The 16,847-nt window shown below is 51.8% G+C and overlaps 1 protein-coding gene across 3 annotated transcripts in view; it reads left to right on the top strand.

Moving 5' to 3' along the window:
- Positions 1-16,847, top strand: part of PTPRN2 (protein tyrosine phosphatase receptor type N2) — a 1,015,036-nt gene that overhangs the window by 94,519 nt on the left and 903,670 nt on the right. For all 3 annotated transcript variants that reach the window (XM_028846528.2, XM_015135381.3, XM_077997823.1), the window contains one exon: positions 4,114-4,164. In XM_028846528.2, the coding sequence (XP_028702361.2) occupies positions 4,114-4,164 (51 nt within the window). The remainder of the gene's footprint in view (positions 1-4,113; positions 4,165-16,847) is intronic.

Below are 16,847 nucleotides of genomic sequence, written 5' to 3'. Positions count from 1 at the left end.
GCTTGTGTATGCATGTATGTATATGTGTGCATGTGTGCACATGCTCTTGTGTGCACATGTGTATGTATATGTGTGCATGTGTATGTGTGCACATGCTTGTGTGTGCATGTGTGTATATGTGTGCACATGCTCGTGTGTGCATGTGTGTATGTATATGTGTGCACATGCATGCATGACTGGATGTGCTTGTCTCTGTGCTGAAGCGGGAGGGATACCCTGTGGACACAGAGTGAGGAGGAACCCCTGAGCGCCACAGCCCTGCTGTAGGGTTCAGCAGAGGAGCAATTTGAGAATTTGGGGAATGTCACATGTTTTCATGCAAAAAGGTGGCTAATACATTGAAGTGAAGGATTCCAGTTTTAAGTGTTGGGCACACACAGTTAAGGGCCCCACAGGCCGCTGTTGGCTTTCCTTGTGGATTTAGCTTCTTGGCCTCAGAGTGATGTCTGGGCTGTAGTGTGTGCACTCTGGGAGCCGACAGGGTGCACAAGTCCAGGGCGCCATTTGCTGCCACACGTGGGGTGTGGAGCCCACTTGAGGAAGGTGTGTGCCCGAGGCTCCTGGGCTGGGTTGAACCAGTGTCTGCCGGAGAAAATGTCTTCTCTGGATGATTTATGGTCATAATTACTATTAGTAGGTGGCTGATATTTAAAATGAAATTTGCTCTTTCATAATTTTAGAACAAATAACACAAATAACTTAGCAGTCAAATTAGCATATCGACTGGCTGGGTGAAATATGCATAACATTTGCAGCTCTGGTGATAATGTGAAACGCTGCTGCTGTGTTTGCCTCTCACCGTGGAGGGCTGCAGGTTTTCACTGCTGCTTCTCATCAGTCTTCTGGAGTAATGAATCAGGCTGGGCACATGCCAGTAACAGGTGGTTTTCCAAGGTCAGGATCCAAAAGATCCTTTGATGCACATCTCGTTCAGATCACATCTAATTGTCAGCCACGATTAAGGCAGAGACAGGAGGAAAAGAGGCTTTCTTCCTGGTGCCTCTCCTAGCAGAGCTCCATCATCTGCCATTTCCACATGACAAACAAGGAGTTAGAACGAGAGCTCTGCCTGCAGGGTCCCTGCATCTGCCTTCCCCCAAGGTCTCTGTTCCTCCACACTGGAGATGCACCCTAGAATTCTGGGCAGAGTCCTGGACTCCTGCCAGAGCTGGGACCAGAGACGTTCCACGACGTCGGACTAACCTCCAGCACGTTTCCGGTGTGGTCACTCCTTACTGTTCCCAGCTCCTTCTCTGTGAGCCTCTGTGTGCCTAGGGTGGAGGGGCCCTCACCGCTGAGGCTCTTCCCCTGGGAGGCAATGAGGGGAGCCTCGGAGGTCAGTGTGTGAGGATCTGAGAGGTCCGCTAACCTTCATGCTGACCTTTACAAGGTCATTGCTTTTGTGGGGAGTGGTGTCTGCCTCTCCTCCTGCAGTTCCAGTGCCAGGTGTGTGTCTCTCAGAACGTTCCCTGCCACGCTCCTGTTGGCCATTCACCTCCTCTGCCTGGCTCAGGCACTTGTTGAATGAATAATGCAGAGAATGCAGACCCAGTGTGGGGTTAGCTCATGGGTAAATGGGATTAAGAAATGAAATGTTGGCCAGGTGCGGTGGCTCATGCCTATAATCCCATCACTTTGAGAGACCAAGGCAGGTGGATCACTTGAGGTCAGGAGTTCGAGACCATCCTGGCCAACATGGTGAAATCCCATCTCTACTAAAAATACAAAAAAATTACCTGGGCATGGTGGTGCACACCTGTAGTCCCAGCTACTTGGGAGGCTGAGGCAGGGGGATTGTTTGAACCTGGGAGGCAGAGGTTGCATTGAGCCAAGATCACGCCACTGTACTCCAGCCTGGGTGACAAAGCAAGACTCCATCTCAAAAAAAAGAAAAAAAAAAAAAAAAAAGAAGAAATGCTCTTTTTCATGAGATTATGTTATTTCAAAACAAAACAAAACACCCCAAAAAACCAAAAACAACCTGCTGGGATTGGAGGCTTCCGTCAGTGGGCGTCCACCCGCCTGTTCTGGGTGACCACCCGCCTGTTCTGGGTGTCCACCCGCCTGTTCTGTGTGACCACCTGCCTGTTCTATATGACCACCCGCCTGTTCTGGGTGTCCACCCGCCTGTTCTATGTGACCACCCGCCTGTTCTGTATGAGCACCCGCCTGTTCTGGGTGTCCACCCGCCTGTTCTGTGTGTCCACCCGCCTGTTCTGTGTGTCCACCCGCCTGTTCTATATGACCACCCGCCTGTTCTGTGTGTCCACCCGCCTGTTCTGTATGACCACCCGCCTGTTCTGGGTGTCCACCCGCCTGTTCTGTGTGACCACCCGCCTGTTCTGTGTGACCACCCGCCTGTTCTGTGTGTCCACCCGCTTGTTCTGTATGACCACCCGCCTGTTCTGGGCGTCTACCTGCCTGTTCTGTGTGACCACCTGCCTGTTCTGTGTGTCTACCCGCCTGTTCTGTGTGTCCATCCGCCTGTTCTGTGTGACCACCCGCCTGTTCTGTGTGTCCACCCGCCTGTTCTGTGTGTCCACCCGCCTGTTCTGTGTGACTGCTGGCAGGCGGTGGTGGTGGGCATGGGCTGGGCAGGCCAGGGCTGCACCTAGGCCACCTCCTGGAAGGAAGCAGACCCCAGCCAGGGGCCACCCTGCGACTGTGAAAGGCTCCCGAAGCTGTTATGAGATGAGGGAAACGACCTCCTCCCGTGAACTCCCAGCATTGGGTCCTGCTAGGCTCTGTCCTGCCTTAGTTCCGGAATGATGTTTAGTTTTAAAGCATCCGCATGTGCTGGTTTAAGGCAACCGATTGCTTCCTCTGTAAGGCTTTTAGGCCAGCTCCCTCATGAGGAAGTAGTGACTGGAAACTTTAACGTGACCCTGTTGGTGAATCTGTCAGTGATTCATAACTTTCTCCGGATTCCTCAGTTTCTTTGTGCACCAATTTGCTCCTGGGCACCTGCCCTGTGTCAGACACACAGAGGGCATGGGAGGAAAGGGTACTGAGGGTGGAAAGAGGCATGCGCCCGGCTCCTGAACTCCAGGAGAGGGAGATACACCCTAATCCACAGTCACTGCACGGTGTGGTGAGTCCGGAAACAGACGCCTGGGCAGCGGTGGGGGGAGAGTCTGGGGCTCCCGCGGGGATCTTAGCGGATGAACAGGCGTTTGTCGGTTGGTGAAGCAGGATTGAAGGCACTATGCTTCGCAGGAATGAGTGAAGGACACGGCGTGTTCAGACCACACCCGGCCTTCGCTGGCAGTGAGACTCCCGCGTCATGACCCTGGGGCCCCCCCGGTTCTAGTGTTCTGTCTGCTCACGCCCTTGCCAGAGCCACTGCCTAGCGGGGTGGTGCTTTCTGGACCCATCTGTCTGTGTTTTAAGATGGGCGTGGACGTGGAGCCGAATGCCAGCCTTTGCCAGACTGCCCGGCCGCGGTGGATGCGCGGCTTGGGGTCGCCCGGCACCACGGAGCTTTTGGAGCCCCTTCCTAGGTGCGGATGGAGGTGCTGCCTCTGCCCGGCGTCTTCTCCAGGGCCTGGCCCTGCCTCTCTGGCTTTTCCTGCCCATCTTTGTCTCCGCTGCCTCCTTTCCTCTCCCGACACTCTCATGTGTCTCTTGTCTGTGGCCACGGACGCCACGGTTTGCTTCCCACGCAGATGGGCTCTCCGTGGAGCGTGGTACCTCCCTGGAAGCCTCCGCTCCCCGGGGCCCTGCAGCCTCACTTCGGGAGACCCGGTGCGCGCAGTGGGCACCTGGTCCAGGGGAGGTGCTGGGCCCAGGGGAGTCCCCGGCCCCGCTGCTGATCCTGCCGCCCGGGGTCTCCTATGCTCCTATCATGACGCTGGCTTGACCCTCAGCCGAGAGCTGTGGGCCTGGTCCAGGTGAGAGCTGGGCTCCGGGACAAGGCCAGGAGGCCTCGCACGTGGTTGAGTCAGGGGCGCAGCGTTCTGGCTTCAGAATAATGGTCACCATCTCGGAAAAGCTGGATCGGAGGAACCTGCTCGGCCGGCAGTTTCTCTGACTCACCAGTGGGCCAGGGCGGCAGCCTCGGGGGCACTCCCTCCTCCCCCCAGCTGACCGTGTCTCTTCTCTGTTTCCCTGCAGGCTGCCTACTCGAGGAGGGCCTCTGCGGAGCGTCCGAGGCCTGTGTGAACGGTGAGTGTGGGGTCCTGGCTGCTGCGCCCTGGTCTGCCCCTCTCCTGCCCGCCGTGCGCAGCGCCCAGCCTGGTGAGCCCGGCCTCTGGCCTGGAGTTGGGGCCGCCCAGGCGCGCTGCTGAGAGGAGGTGGGTGGAGCCCCGGAGCCATGGGCTGGCCTCATTGGGTCGGGGGGAAGAGGGTGCCCGGGTGCTGGGCACTCATCGCACCAACCCTTGCTTTCTGATTTTGTTTTGTTCTGTCCTTCGGCAAGTTTTTCATCCTTGTTTAAAAAAATTTTTTGAGAGAGAGTCTTGCTCTGTCTCCCAGGCTGGAGTGCAGTGGTGCTATGTCTCACTGCAACCTTCGCCTCCGGGGTTCAAGCGATTCTCCTGCCTCAGCCTCCTGAGTAGCTGGGACTACAGGTGTGCGCCGCTCCCCCTGGCTAATTTTTTTGTGTTTTTAGAAGAGACAGGGTTTCACCATGTTGGCCTCAGGTGATCCGCCCGCTTCGGCCTCCCAAAGTGCTGGGATTACAGGTGTGAGCCACCACGCCCGGCCAGGTTTTTCGTCCTTTAAGCCACCTATTTTCCTCTCTTATCAGGCGGATAAGAAAACACGTGCAAATGCTGCATTTTCAGGCTGGGCTGAAAGCCCATGAGGAGGGCAGTTACTATGAAATACAGGGAGCAGCGGTCCCGCGGAGTCCCTTCCTCTGGTGGGTTCAGACAGAGGGCATCTCCAGAGCAGAGGCCGCCCCGTCCTGTCTGATGCTGATGAACTGGGCGCTGTGCGCTCTGAAGGCGCAGGGGAGGCGTAAACTCCAGTATCCTCAGAAAAGCGCTGGGCAGAGCCGCCTTTCTCCAAGTCAGGGGCTGCGTGTGGGCCCGGGACGCGCTGAACGTGGCCTTCTCTTTCCCCAGCTCCCAGCCCGTCTGTCCTCAGACTGTGGGCAGGAGTGGATTTAATCCTAGCCAGGATGGAGGGGCCTGCCCAGAGGCCCCTTGCACCCACTAATCTCTGCACAGACGTGGGTGCCGGCGGGGTGCTGGCCTGGGGTGCCACCCTCCTGAGGTATTTCAGGACAGGCCTCACCTGCACTGCTGCATCCTGGGGGAGCCGAGGTGGATGCCTCTGAGGGTCCGAGAAGCGAAACCGAGGAGCTCATGCGCCCTGGGGTGGGACCAGTCCTGGGTTCCGGACCGAGCCTCTTGTGTCTGTGCCTAGGCAGCTTCTGGGGTCGGGAGGGGAAGCCACGCTGGAGGCGCCAAGAGGAGAGCAGGTCCTCGGCCACCGCAGCTTCTGCTGTTGCTTCTTGTTTGGGGAGATTCCTGTGCCGAGTGTGACAAGTGGGAACCGGCAGCTCGTGGGGTGCAGTGTGGGTGGCGGGTGAGGTTCTGGCCCAGCCCAAGACCCCCGGGGCTCCCTGGCATCTACTCCGTGCAGCTTTAATTTGGAGGCAGCCTTAAGAAAAATAGGGATATTGAAAAGCCTATGTCGTCTGCCTGGACTCAACAGCGTTTGATGATAATGGAAGCAGGTGTGTGTGTTTAATTTAATTGGAGCTGTAAGTAGCTCCAGCAGAATAAAAGCCGAGGCTGTTTCCCCAGCTCCTTGACAAAGGCCAGCCTGGGTGTCTGGCTGTGATCGTTCTCAGACGTTTTTCTCCCCAATCTTGACTTGCCTCCCGGACATGGAGTCATCTCAACATCATATCCAGATAATGACTGTGGATTCTTTGGAAGAGAAAAGCAATTTAAATGTAAATACCCATATTCAGGCCTTGATTTATAGAAACAGATGATATTTGATTTTTTTTTTATGATGCAGTGGAGGTCTAGGAAACAGCGAAGCCAGAGGCGCCCAATCTTAGAAAACTGCTTTGCGAGGCTGACGGGAGCGATAGGAGAAGTGGTTCCTGCGCTGCTGGCTCAGATTTATGGTTGCCATGGTGACTGGTTTAGCCCGAGGTTGGTGGGCCAGGGGTGCAGCAGCCCAGGGTGCGGTGGGGGGTGGCTCCAAGTCCAGAACATTCTGTCACCAGCCGCAGGGTCTCTTTCTCTGGCTCCCTCTCTCTCTTTCCCCCTCTCTTTCCTTAAGGTACATGCAGGAATATATAATCTTATCAGGCTTGGATATGTTTTTTAAAAGCCCAACAGACCTTGTTAATAGAAAGAAAGTCAAAAGATAAACATACTGCCTCACACCCATTAGGGTGGCTAGTTTTTAAAAAACCCTGAAAATCGGTGTTGGTGAGAATGTGGAGAAATCGAACACTTGTGCACTGCTGATGGGAATGTAAAATAGCGTTGTTGCTGAGGGAAACACTATGGTGGTTTCCTAAAAAATTAAAAATAGAGTTTGTAATTTGCCTCAGCAACCCCACTTCTGGGTACGTACCCCATAACACGGGAAGCAGAGACTTGAAGAGCTGTTTGCACACCCACGTTCATAGCAGTTAATGCGCAACAGCCAGAGGCGAAAGCAGCCCAGTGTCCGCTGATGGGCAGATGGACAAGTGGAATGTCCATCCACGTGATGGAATAGTACGCAGCCCCGAAGAGGAAGGGAGCGCTGACATGCTGCAACATGCGTGGACCTTGAGGCTGTTATGCGGAGTGAAATAAGCCAGTCACAAAAGGACAAATAATGATTCCACGCATGTGACGTACTAAAGACAGTCAAGTTCATAGAGACAGAAGGTAGAGTGAGGGGACCAGGGGCTGGGGGACGGTTGGGGTGTCAGTGTGTAATTGGTGGAGTTTCAGTTTGGGACGATGGAAAAGTTCTGGGAATAGATGGTGGTGATGACTGATCAAAAGTGTGAACGTAGTTAACACCACCGAACTGTACACTTAAAAATGGCTAAGATGGTACATTTTAATGTGACATCTATTTTACCACAATATGCAATTGAAACTATGAAATTGCAGCCTCCGCATGTGCGTGTTTAATGTAATTGAGTGCTTCAGCTGTGAGGGTTTTAGGCCAGCTCCCTCAGGAGGAAGTGGTGATTAGAAACTTTAAAGTGACCCTGGGGGTCAATTCCTTGGTAATTCATAACTCTGGAGTAACTTTGATTACTATAGAAAAGATTGTAAGTGTTCTGGAAGTGAAAACTTAAGATAAAGCAGTCACGTAATCCTGGAACAGCTTGTAGAAAAGAGAGTTTAGATGCTGTTACATGGGCATCCTAAATATGAGGAAAACAGGTTTCAAATAATTTTTAAAGTGGATTTGATTTCATGGTTGATAACTTTAAATGGGACACATCCAAAAACAGGTGGTATGTCCTAAAAATTCTAAAGCTATAATAACTACTCCACGATAGAAAAATGGAAAACAAATCTATGAAGATTAAAATAGATCACACTTATGTCAGGAAGCGAGCTGGTTGCTTTCACGCCCTGCTGGTGGGAGCATGGCCTGGCATGATCGTGATGGATGCTGACTGGCCAGCGCGTTCACACCACGTAAGTGAGGTAGCCCGTGACTCAGCAATCCGATTCGTGAGAATATGCCCTAAGAAAATAATCCATTACGCAAAATACTGAAGAAAACTTGAAGCACAAAGTTGTTCTTTGCAGTGGTGTTGATATTAATTTTAAAACAGTAGACAAATCGTTAATATTAAACAAATGAGAATGCTTCTTTAAAGCCATGTTATGGTCACATGATTCAAATGTTAAGCAGACATTAAAAGGGAAGTGTTCAAAAAGTTAATAACATCAGAAAGTGCAGGTGGTAGAAAGTAAATGAAAGGCCGGGCGTGGTGGCTCAAGCCTGTAATCCTAGCACTTTGGGAGGCCGAGACGGGCGGATCACGAGGTCAGGAGATCGAGACCATCCTGGCTAAAACGGTGAAACCCCGTCTCTACTAAAAAAATACAAAAAACTAGCCGGGTGAGGCGGCGGGCGCCTGTAGTCCCAGCTACTCGGGAGGCTGAGGCAGGAGAATGGCCTGAACCCGGGAGGTGGAGCTTGCAGTGAGCTGAGATCCGGCCACTGCGCTCCAGCCTGGGGGACAGAGCAAGACTCCGTCTCAAAAAAAAAAAACAAAAAAACAAAAAACAAACAAACAAAAAAGAAAGTAAATGAATGAAAAACTCAGGATCCAAAACTGAACGTCTAATACGATGACAGCTATGTGAAAATATGGATAGCAGAAAAAGCTAAAAGAAATATACGAAACTGTGAATAGTGGCTCTCTCTGGGTAGCGACTTTTATTTTCTTCATATTTCTCTGGTTTTCCAATTTTTCATGCCAGCGTGTTCCTGCTAAAAGAAGAGAGGTGGGAAGGAGGCACATGAACGAACCACCACTCCCTTTTAGCTCAGATCCCTGGAAACAGCCACCCAGAAAGGAGGAGAGGCCTGTGCAGGGGGGGGGCGCAGAGGGGTGGCTGAGCAGGGGGGGCGCAGAGGGGTGGCTGAGCAGGAGGGGGCGCAGAGGGGTGGCTGAGCAGAGGGGGCGCAGAGGGGTGGCTGAGCAGGGGAGGCGCAGAGGGGTGGCTGAGCAGGGGGGGCGCAGAGGGGTGGCTGAACAGGAGGAGTGCAGAGGGGTGGCTGAGCAGGGGAGGCGCAGAGGGGTGGCTGAACAGGAGGGGGCGCAGAGGGGTGGCTGAACAGGAGGAGTGCAGAGGGGTGGCTGAGCTTCTAAGAGTGCGTCACGACCACACCACAGTGCTGGAGCCCAGGGACAGAAACCCCGGACGTCCAGGAGGGCAAGAGGAGAAAGTTGCGCTCCCTGCTTGGAGGGAGGTGGAAGAATGGTGACAGGTAGGGGAGGGATGGCTCAGCTACACACCTGTCGGCTCCGTGTCTTGTGGCTCAAGGCTGAGTTATGCTGTGACGACCCACAAGCCCTGCGCTCGGTGGCCCAGGTGACATGGGCCTGTGGGCCGTTGCAGGGTGTCTGCCTTCCCTCTGCAGGTGCCCTCCCGGGACGCTGCCAGCCAGGGCCACAGCAACAGCTGCTGGGAGGGGTACCCTTGCGCTCGTGGCTCACTCTGCGGGCCACGCTGATGGTGGGGAGGCTCCTCCTGCAGCTGACTCCCCGTGGCGGGGTCACAGCCACAGCCTTCACGTCTGCAATGGCAGCATATTCAATTCCAAGCCCTTTCTCCGCTGAAGAGGGCAGAAGACCACCAGGAACCGAGGACGTCTGCGGTGCTGGAGTGTTGTTCGGCCGTGGAAAGGAAGGAAGGAAGCACCTGCACACTGATGCGGAGGAACTTGGAAAACTCTGTGTTCAGTGGAAGAAGCCGAGTCACAAAAATCACAGGGGCATGATTTCATTTATACAAAATGTCCAGGCGGCCAGGGGCGGAGGCTCACGCCTGTAATCCCAGCACTTTAGGAGGCCGAGGCGGGTGGATCACTTGAGGTCAGGAGTTCAAGACCAGCCTGGCCAACATGGTGAAACCCCGTCTCTACTACAAATACAAAAATTAGCTGGGCGTGGTGGTAGGCATCTGTATTTCCAGCTATTCGGGAGGCTGAGGCAGGAGAATCGCTTGAACCCAGGAGGTGGAGGTTACAGTGAGCCGAGTTCGCACCATTGCACTCCAGTCTGAGCAACAGAGTGAGACTCTGTCTCTAAATAAATAAATAGGTAAATAAATAAATAAGTCTAGGAGAGGTAAGTTGGTAGAGACAGAAAGTAGGTTGTGGCCGTGTAGGGCTGGGGAAAGTGTTGGGGGCATGGGAAGTGATGGCGGAGGGGCAGGTTCCCTTTGGTAGTACTGAGAGGCTCTGAGGTGGACGGTGAGGTGGTCATGGAACTCTGAACATTCAGCAAACCATTGACTCCTTAAGACAAGGACTTGTTCTGTTGCTGAGGTTGGCGTGCAGTGGTGCAATCCTAGCCTACTGGAGCCTTGAACTCCTAGTCTCAAGTCATCCTCTTACCTCAGCCTCCCTAGTAGCTGGCACTACAAGCACACACCATCATGCCTGGCTATTTTAAAATTTTTTTGCAGAGATGGAGTCTCCCTATGTTTCACAGGCTAGTCTTGAACTCATGACCTCAAGTGGTCCTCCCACCTTGGCCTCCCGAAGTGCTGGGATTACAGGCATGAGCCACTGTGCCCAGCCAACTCCTATACTTTAAAAGGCTGAATTATATGGTATATGAATTATGTTTCAATAAAGCTGTTTTTAAAAAGAAGAAAAGAGAACTGAGGATACAGTTAGGCAAGGAGGTAAGCATAGTGGAGGATATAGCCAGAGAATTGCATTTCCTTAATAAGGGGTTACTTCCCTGACCCCAGACAGATGAGCTTCCTCCCAGGATGTTCAACCCGACACAGAACAAGATGGTTGAAAATGCTGGCTCCACCATCTGGGCACAAAGCAGAACAATAAACCCGTCTCTCTCAGATTTGGGAGTTTTTCTAGCAAACAGTCACCTCCCAGTGCAACTTAGGCACTGAAAGCACTAGGGTTGTCCCCTAAGTGGAAGACTTTAGAATATTCAAATCCAGAGTGTCTCCCTAATTCTTCGAAGCCATGCGATTAACCGTATTTGGATTCTCGGCCACAGCAAGCAGTGAGGGCCATCTGTGGGAAATTATTGATTGAGTGAGTGGACACAAGATAAATGAATCATCCTTTCATGGCACAAGAGACACCCCCATAGCCCTCAAATAAAAGGTTTATATACCACAGTGGGGAAAAAGTAATTTCTCACCCCTCTCTGGGTTCATGGCTGAGACTTGTAACAAAAGACAGATTAATAAGAGAAAACCCTACCCACTTACTGAATATTGTTTTTATATGTCACATGAGAGCCTTCAGAAATGAAGACCCAGGAAACAGGAAAGGCTGTTTTTATGGACAGTTGTGTAGAAGTGTGATCGGAGGGCAAATGGCGTGCTCTGATGTCATAGGCTGAAGGGCTCAGCAAGGCCTGTCCAGAGTCTTCTAGCTGCTTCTGCTGGAGATAAGGACATTCCCCTCTGGGCATAGGGAGGCCCCTCTGTCATGAGGGGCTTATGACCTGCCTCTGAGGAGAAGGGGCCGGGGGAATTCTGGTTTCTGTGGTCTGCTTCTGCCGTTTTCTCGAGGGCCACCCTGCCATATTTTGAGGTAGTGTGTCCCGAATCCAGTCTATATAAATTTTGCATATCAATTCCCAAAAGTGTGCTTCAGAAACTACCCAGGAAAAGCTAGTGAATGGGCTCATTTGTGAATATCAAAAAACCACTGATTGAGCATCTACAGGCAGACCTTGGAGATACAGTTGGTTCAATTCTGGGCCACTGCAATAAAGCAAATATGACAATAAAGTGAGTCACACAGATTTTCTAGTTTTCCAGTGCATATAAAAGTTACGTTTCATTAGACTGTGTTCTATTCAGTGTGTAATAGCATGATGTCTAAAAAGCAATGTACAGGCCTTCATTAAAAATGTCATTGCCAACAATACGAATGATCACCTGAGCTTTCGGCAAGTTGTAATCTTCCTGCGGGTGGAGGGTCTTGCCGCAGTGTTGATGGCTGCTGATTGATCAGGGCCGTGGTTGCTTGAAGGTTGGGGCGGCTGTGGTAATTTCTTAAAATAAGACAAATAAAGTTGACTGCATCAGTTGACTCTTCCTTCATGAAATATTTCTTTGTAGCGTGCAATACTGTTTGGTAGCATTTTACCTTTCCATAGTAGAACTTTTTTCAAAATTAGAGTCAATCCTTTCAAACCCTGCCACTGTCTTATCAAATAAGTTGATGTGATATTCTGAATCCTTTGTTGTGGTTTTCACAGTGCTCACAGCCTCTTCACCAGGAGGAGATTCCATCTCCAGAAACCACTTTCTTTGCTCATCCCTAAGAAGCAGCTTCTCACCTGTTAAAGTTTTCTCATGAGATTGTGGCAGTTTGGTCACATCTTCAGGCAGCTCTGCTAGTTCTAGTTCCCTTGCTGTTCCCACCACATCTGCAGTTCCTTCCTCTACTGAAGTCCTGAATCCCTCAAAGTCATGCATGGAGGTTGGAATCAGCCTCTTCCAAACTCCTGTGAATGTTGCTATTTTGACCTTCCTCCATGAATCACAAGTGTTCTCAATGGCATCTAGAATGGTGAGTTTTTTCCAGGAGGTTTTCAATGTACTTTACCCAGATCAATCAGAGGAATCACTATCTATGGCAGCTATCATCTTACAAAGTGTGTTTCTAAAATATAAGTCTTGGCTGGGTGCGGTGGCTCATGTCTGTAATCCCAGCAATTTGAGAGGCCGAGGCAGGTGGATCACAAGGTCAGGAATTCAAGACCAGCCCGGCCAACATGGTGAAACCCCGTCTCTACTAAAAATACAAAAATTAGCCAAGCGTGGTGGCGTATGCCTGTAATCCCAGCTATGTGGGAGGCTGAGGCGAGGAATTGCTTGAACCCGGGAGGTGGAGGTTGTGAGCTGAGATTGCACCACTGCACCAGCTTGGGCGATAGAGCGAGACTCCATCTCAAAAAAAAATATATATATATATATATATATAAAATATATATATAATACATATAATTACAATATATTATATATTATATTATAGAATATATTATTAATATATAATATGTTATATATAATATATAATATATGTAATATACATGTATGTGTATGTGTCTTGAAATTATTTTTTGATCCCTGGGCTGCAGAATGGATGAGGTGTCAGCAGGCATGAAAACAACATTCACCTCCTTGTATAGCTGCATCACAGCTCTTGGGTGACTGGTGCACTGCGAATGAGCAGCCATATTTTGAAAGGAATCTTTTTTGAGCAGTAGGTCTCAATAGTGGGCTTAAAGTATTCAGTAAACCATGCTGTAAACAGGTGTGCTGTCATCCAGCTTTGTTCCAGCGACAGAGCACAGGCAGTCATATATTTAGCATGACTCTTAAGGGCTCTGGGATGAGCAAGCGTTGGCCTGGGCTTAAAGGCCTCGGCTGCATTAGCTCCTCACAAGAGAGCCAGCCTGTCCTTTGAAGCTTTGAAGTCTGGCACTGTCTTCTCTCTAGCTGTGGAAGTCCTAGATGGCATCTTCTTCAACGTAAGGCTGTTTTGTCTACATTGAAAATGTGTTGTTAGAGTAGCCACCTTCATCACTGATCTCAGCGCGATCTGGAGAGCTTGCTGCAGCTTCTCCATTAGCATTTGCTGCTGCACTTTACACTGTTATGTTATGGAGACAACTCCTTTCCTTAAACCTCGTGAACCAGCCCCCTCGAGCTTCGGAGTTTTCTTCCGCAGCTTCCTCACTTCTCTCAGCCTTCATGACATTGAAGAGTGAGGGCCTTGCTCTGGATGAGGCTCTGGCTTAAGGGAATATTGTGGCTGGCTGGCTCTATCCAGACCACTCAGACTTTCTCCGTATGAGCAGTAAGGCAGTTTCACTTTCTCGTTTTCTGGAGTAGCACTTTTAATTTGCTCCAAGAACTTTTCCTTTGCATTCACAACTTGGCTGTTTTACACGAGAGGCCTTGTTTTTGGCCGATTCTTGGCTTTCGGCATGGCTTCCTCACTAAGTTTAATCATTTCTAGCTTCTGATTTAAAGTGAGAGAGGTGTGGCTCTTTCTTTCACGTGAACACTTGGAGGCCGCTATAGGGTTGCTAATTAGCCTAATTTCAATAGTGTTGTGTCTCAGGGAATAGGGAGGCTGGAGGAGAGGGAGAGAGATGGGAGAATGTGGAGGACAGGGAGAGAGATGGAGAATGGCTGGTCAGTCACGCAGTCAGAACACACACAGCATTTATCAGTTATGCTCACTGTCTTCTATGGGCACGGTTCATGGTGCCCCAAAACAATGACAATAACGCCAAAGAGTACGGATCACAGCTCAGGGATCCAGCACTGTGGAAATTACCAAAACATAGCACAGAGACAGGCGATGAGCATGTGCTGCTGGGAAAATGGCGCCGATGAACCCCTCCACTGGGTTGCCACAGGCTTCAGGGTGAGACGCAACCCCCACGACGTGGAGCGAAGCTGGAACGTGCTCCTAGGAAGGTCTTGCTCCTCAGACTCTTTATTTAGGTTTGATCAAGCAGTGAACTCAATTTGTGCTGCAGAAACAGTTACCAGACCCTACCTTCTTGGAATCTAGAATCCCAATTGGGAAATTGTTGCCAAGTAGAGAACCAGCAGGTCAGTTATTGCACGGTGCTGCTGTCATTACCCAAACAGAAACAGCAGTCGGTCTCCAGAGCCGGAGTCCCCGCCCCCACAGCAGTGAGGACGACGACCACTGCGCCACGGAGCTGGCTTGCGCCTGCCATCCCGTGGTACCCTGTGAGGTCTCTGAGAATTCGCCTACGGGCGCTGGAGGGTCGGGGAATGCAAGGCTCATTCTGCCCACCCCCACAGGCAGCAGCCAGGACCTGGCCTCTCCGCCGTGTGGCCTCAGCATTTCCAGGCTCTCTGAGTGGTTTGTGATTCACAGAGCGTAGATCTCTCAGTTGCTACCTCATCTGTTTTTCAAATCCACTGTGCTTTTCCGCAGCCTCCCAGGTGTCAAAAGTTATCTTATTTTTTTTCCAGTTCCATAAAACAGAACAGCTCTGAATATCAGAGTTGCTGCCACACTCTGGGTGTCCCCCAGATCACAGCAGGAGCTGGCAGACCCAGCCTGAGATTGCTAACCATGAAAATGAAGAGGAAAAAAAGTTCTGAGCTCTTCCAATGGAAGCGTTCACTTGATCTGCTTCCTTCAGACCTCAAGAAGGCTTTAGTCAGGAAAGAAGAGCAGAGAAGAGAGGGAGGGAGGCTGTCGGCGAGTGGGTCACCCTTCGGGAGCTCCAGTCCTCTTTGCAACAACATCCAGGCTGTTTTGAGCGCTCAGAAAGTCCAGGCTGAGGACCTCCTGTGCCTCGCCGCCCCACTCACGTTGACTAACATGAGCCCCGCTCACAGCCTTAGGGTGAGGAAATTGGAATTCAGAAGAGTTCGGTGACTTGCTCTAGGCCACAGCCCTCAGGCAGCCACTTTGCACCAGTCTGTCTGCATCTCCGGCCTCTGTTCTTTACCTCTTCTGCCCCCGAAACACTCACTCGAGGGTCCTGTTCTGTGGTTGTCCACAGCTGAGAAACACGGGAGCCGCTGCCCCCAACAACGTGGGTATTGTTAGATGTGTGTTTCCCCAGTGACTGTCGCGGTGACACGTGTTATCATGTCCCGTGGGGCCTCTTTCACCTCCCTTCTGTTTCCCCAGTGACTGTCGCGGTGACACGTGTTATCATGTCCCGTGCGGCCTCTTTCACCTCTGCTTCTGTTTCCCCAGTGACTGTCGCGGTGACACGTGTTATCATGTCCCGTGCGGCCTCTTTCACCTCCGCTTCTGTAAGTTACTGCTCCCATCTTTGCCCCCTTCCCACTGAGTTTTGTCTTTTTCTTGGACTGTGTGGGAGCTCCTTGTCATTGAGAACAGGAATACGTCTGCCATACAAGTTGCTAATTAAAGAGTCACTGAATTACATCTCTGTACGGCATGTACACAAGTCAGAGTCCGCGTTTATAAGTTGTGTCTCTTGTCTGCCCCCTACGGTCATCCTGATGTGAAACCTTCAATGGCTCCCACTTTCCCACAGAATCAAGTCAAAACTGAAGGGCAGCCTTGGGGTGTGTGGTCCTTCTCCATGGGGGTCCAGCTCGGGGACGCATTGAAAGCAGCTTCCTTATCAGGTTAATTTCAGCATTATTCCCACTCCACTTTCTGGCCCATGCCCTTGTCACGGCTCCACAGCCCACCCGTTCTTCGAGAGGCAGAGCGGGCCTCTGCCTCCTCGTTCATACGGACATGCTGAGCCTTCCTTTCCTGCTCTTCCCCAGTGACGCCCATTGCTCGCCCTACACTCAGCACCAAATGCCAGGAGAATGATCAAGGCCTTGTGCTTTCACGCCCCTTCCAGTTTGCAGTTTCCTGAGTGTCTGTACGGTGCTCCTTTCCCTCCTCTAGCCATCCACTGCACCTGCAGGAGTCCTGCTTGATTCCTGGACAGTTTGGGTCCTGGAGACTAGACGTAGCAGTCATGGGCTGAGCCTTCTTGATTCAAGCAGCACCCGGGGCTGTGGCTCCCGTGCCGTGTGATGACCCACTCGGCCCACTCTCTTTGCCACCGTGCCTGCCCCATGCTCCATGGTGACTCTCCAGCAGCCCGGCCTGCCTACCACCCCTTGCTCTTCCCACTCGGTTTCCTGCCCCACAGGCTCTCAGTCCTGCCCCTGCCCTGCTGACCAGCACTGTCGGTCCTGCCCCTGCCCCGCTGACCAGCGCTTTCTCCCCTTCTCTGTCTTCAGGTGCCTCCCTCTTTTCTGGCCAAGGGTGGATGTGTGGGGACAGAGGTGGGGACACCCCCTGAGCTCCCTGCCTGTCGGGGCAGCCATGGGGACTGAAAAGAGCAGCCTGGCTGAGGCTGGGCTGAGCTTTCAGTTGCTTTTTCCAGAAAGGCCCTTCTGCAGCCCGTAGGGGGCCTACCCCATCCCAGGCCACTACCCCATCCCAGGCCACTACCCCATCCCAGGCCCCTACCCCATCCCGGGCCGCTACCCCATCCCGGGCCCCTACCCCATCCCGGGCCCCTACCCCATCCCGGGCCACTACCCCATCCCAGGCCAGGCCAAAAACCTGGGGTTGGGGGGGGTGATGCTGCCTTGGAAATAGGCGAATTTCTTGAACTTACAGGAAGTGTACACTATTGGGGTGTCAAAGAGCTTTATATT

This window comes from Macaca mulatta, chromosome 3 (genome assembly GCF_049350105.2).
Source record: "Macaca mulatta isolate MMU2019108-1 chromosome 3, T2T-MMU8v2.0, whole genome shotgun sequence".
NCBI lineage: Eukaryota > Metazoa > Chordata > Mammalia > Primates > Cercopithecidae > Macaca > Macaca mulatta.
Note: the sequence above shows the minus strand (reverse complement) of the source record. Positions and strands in the feature narration are given on the sequence as shown.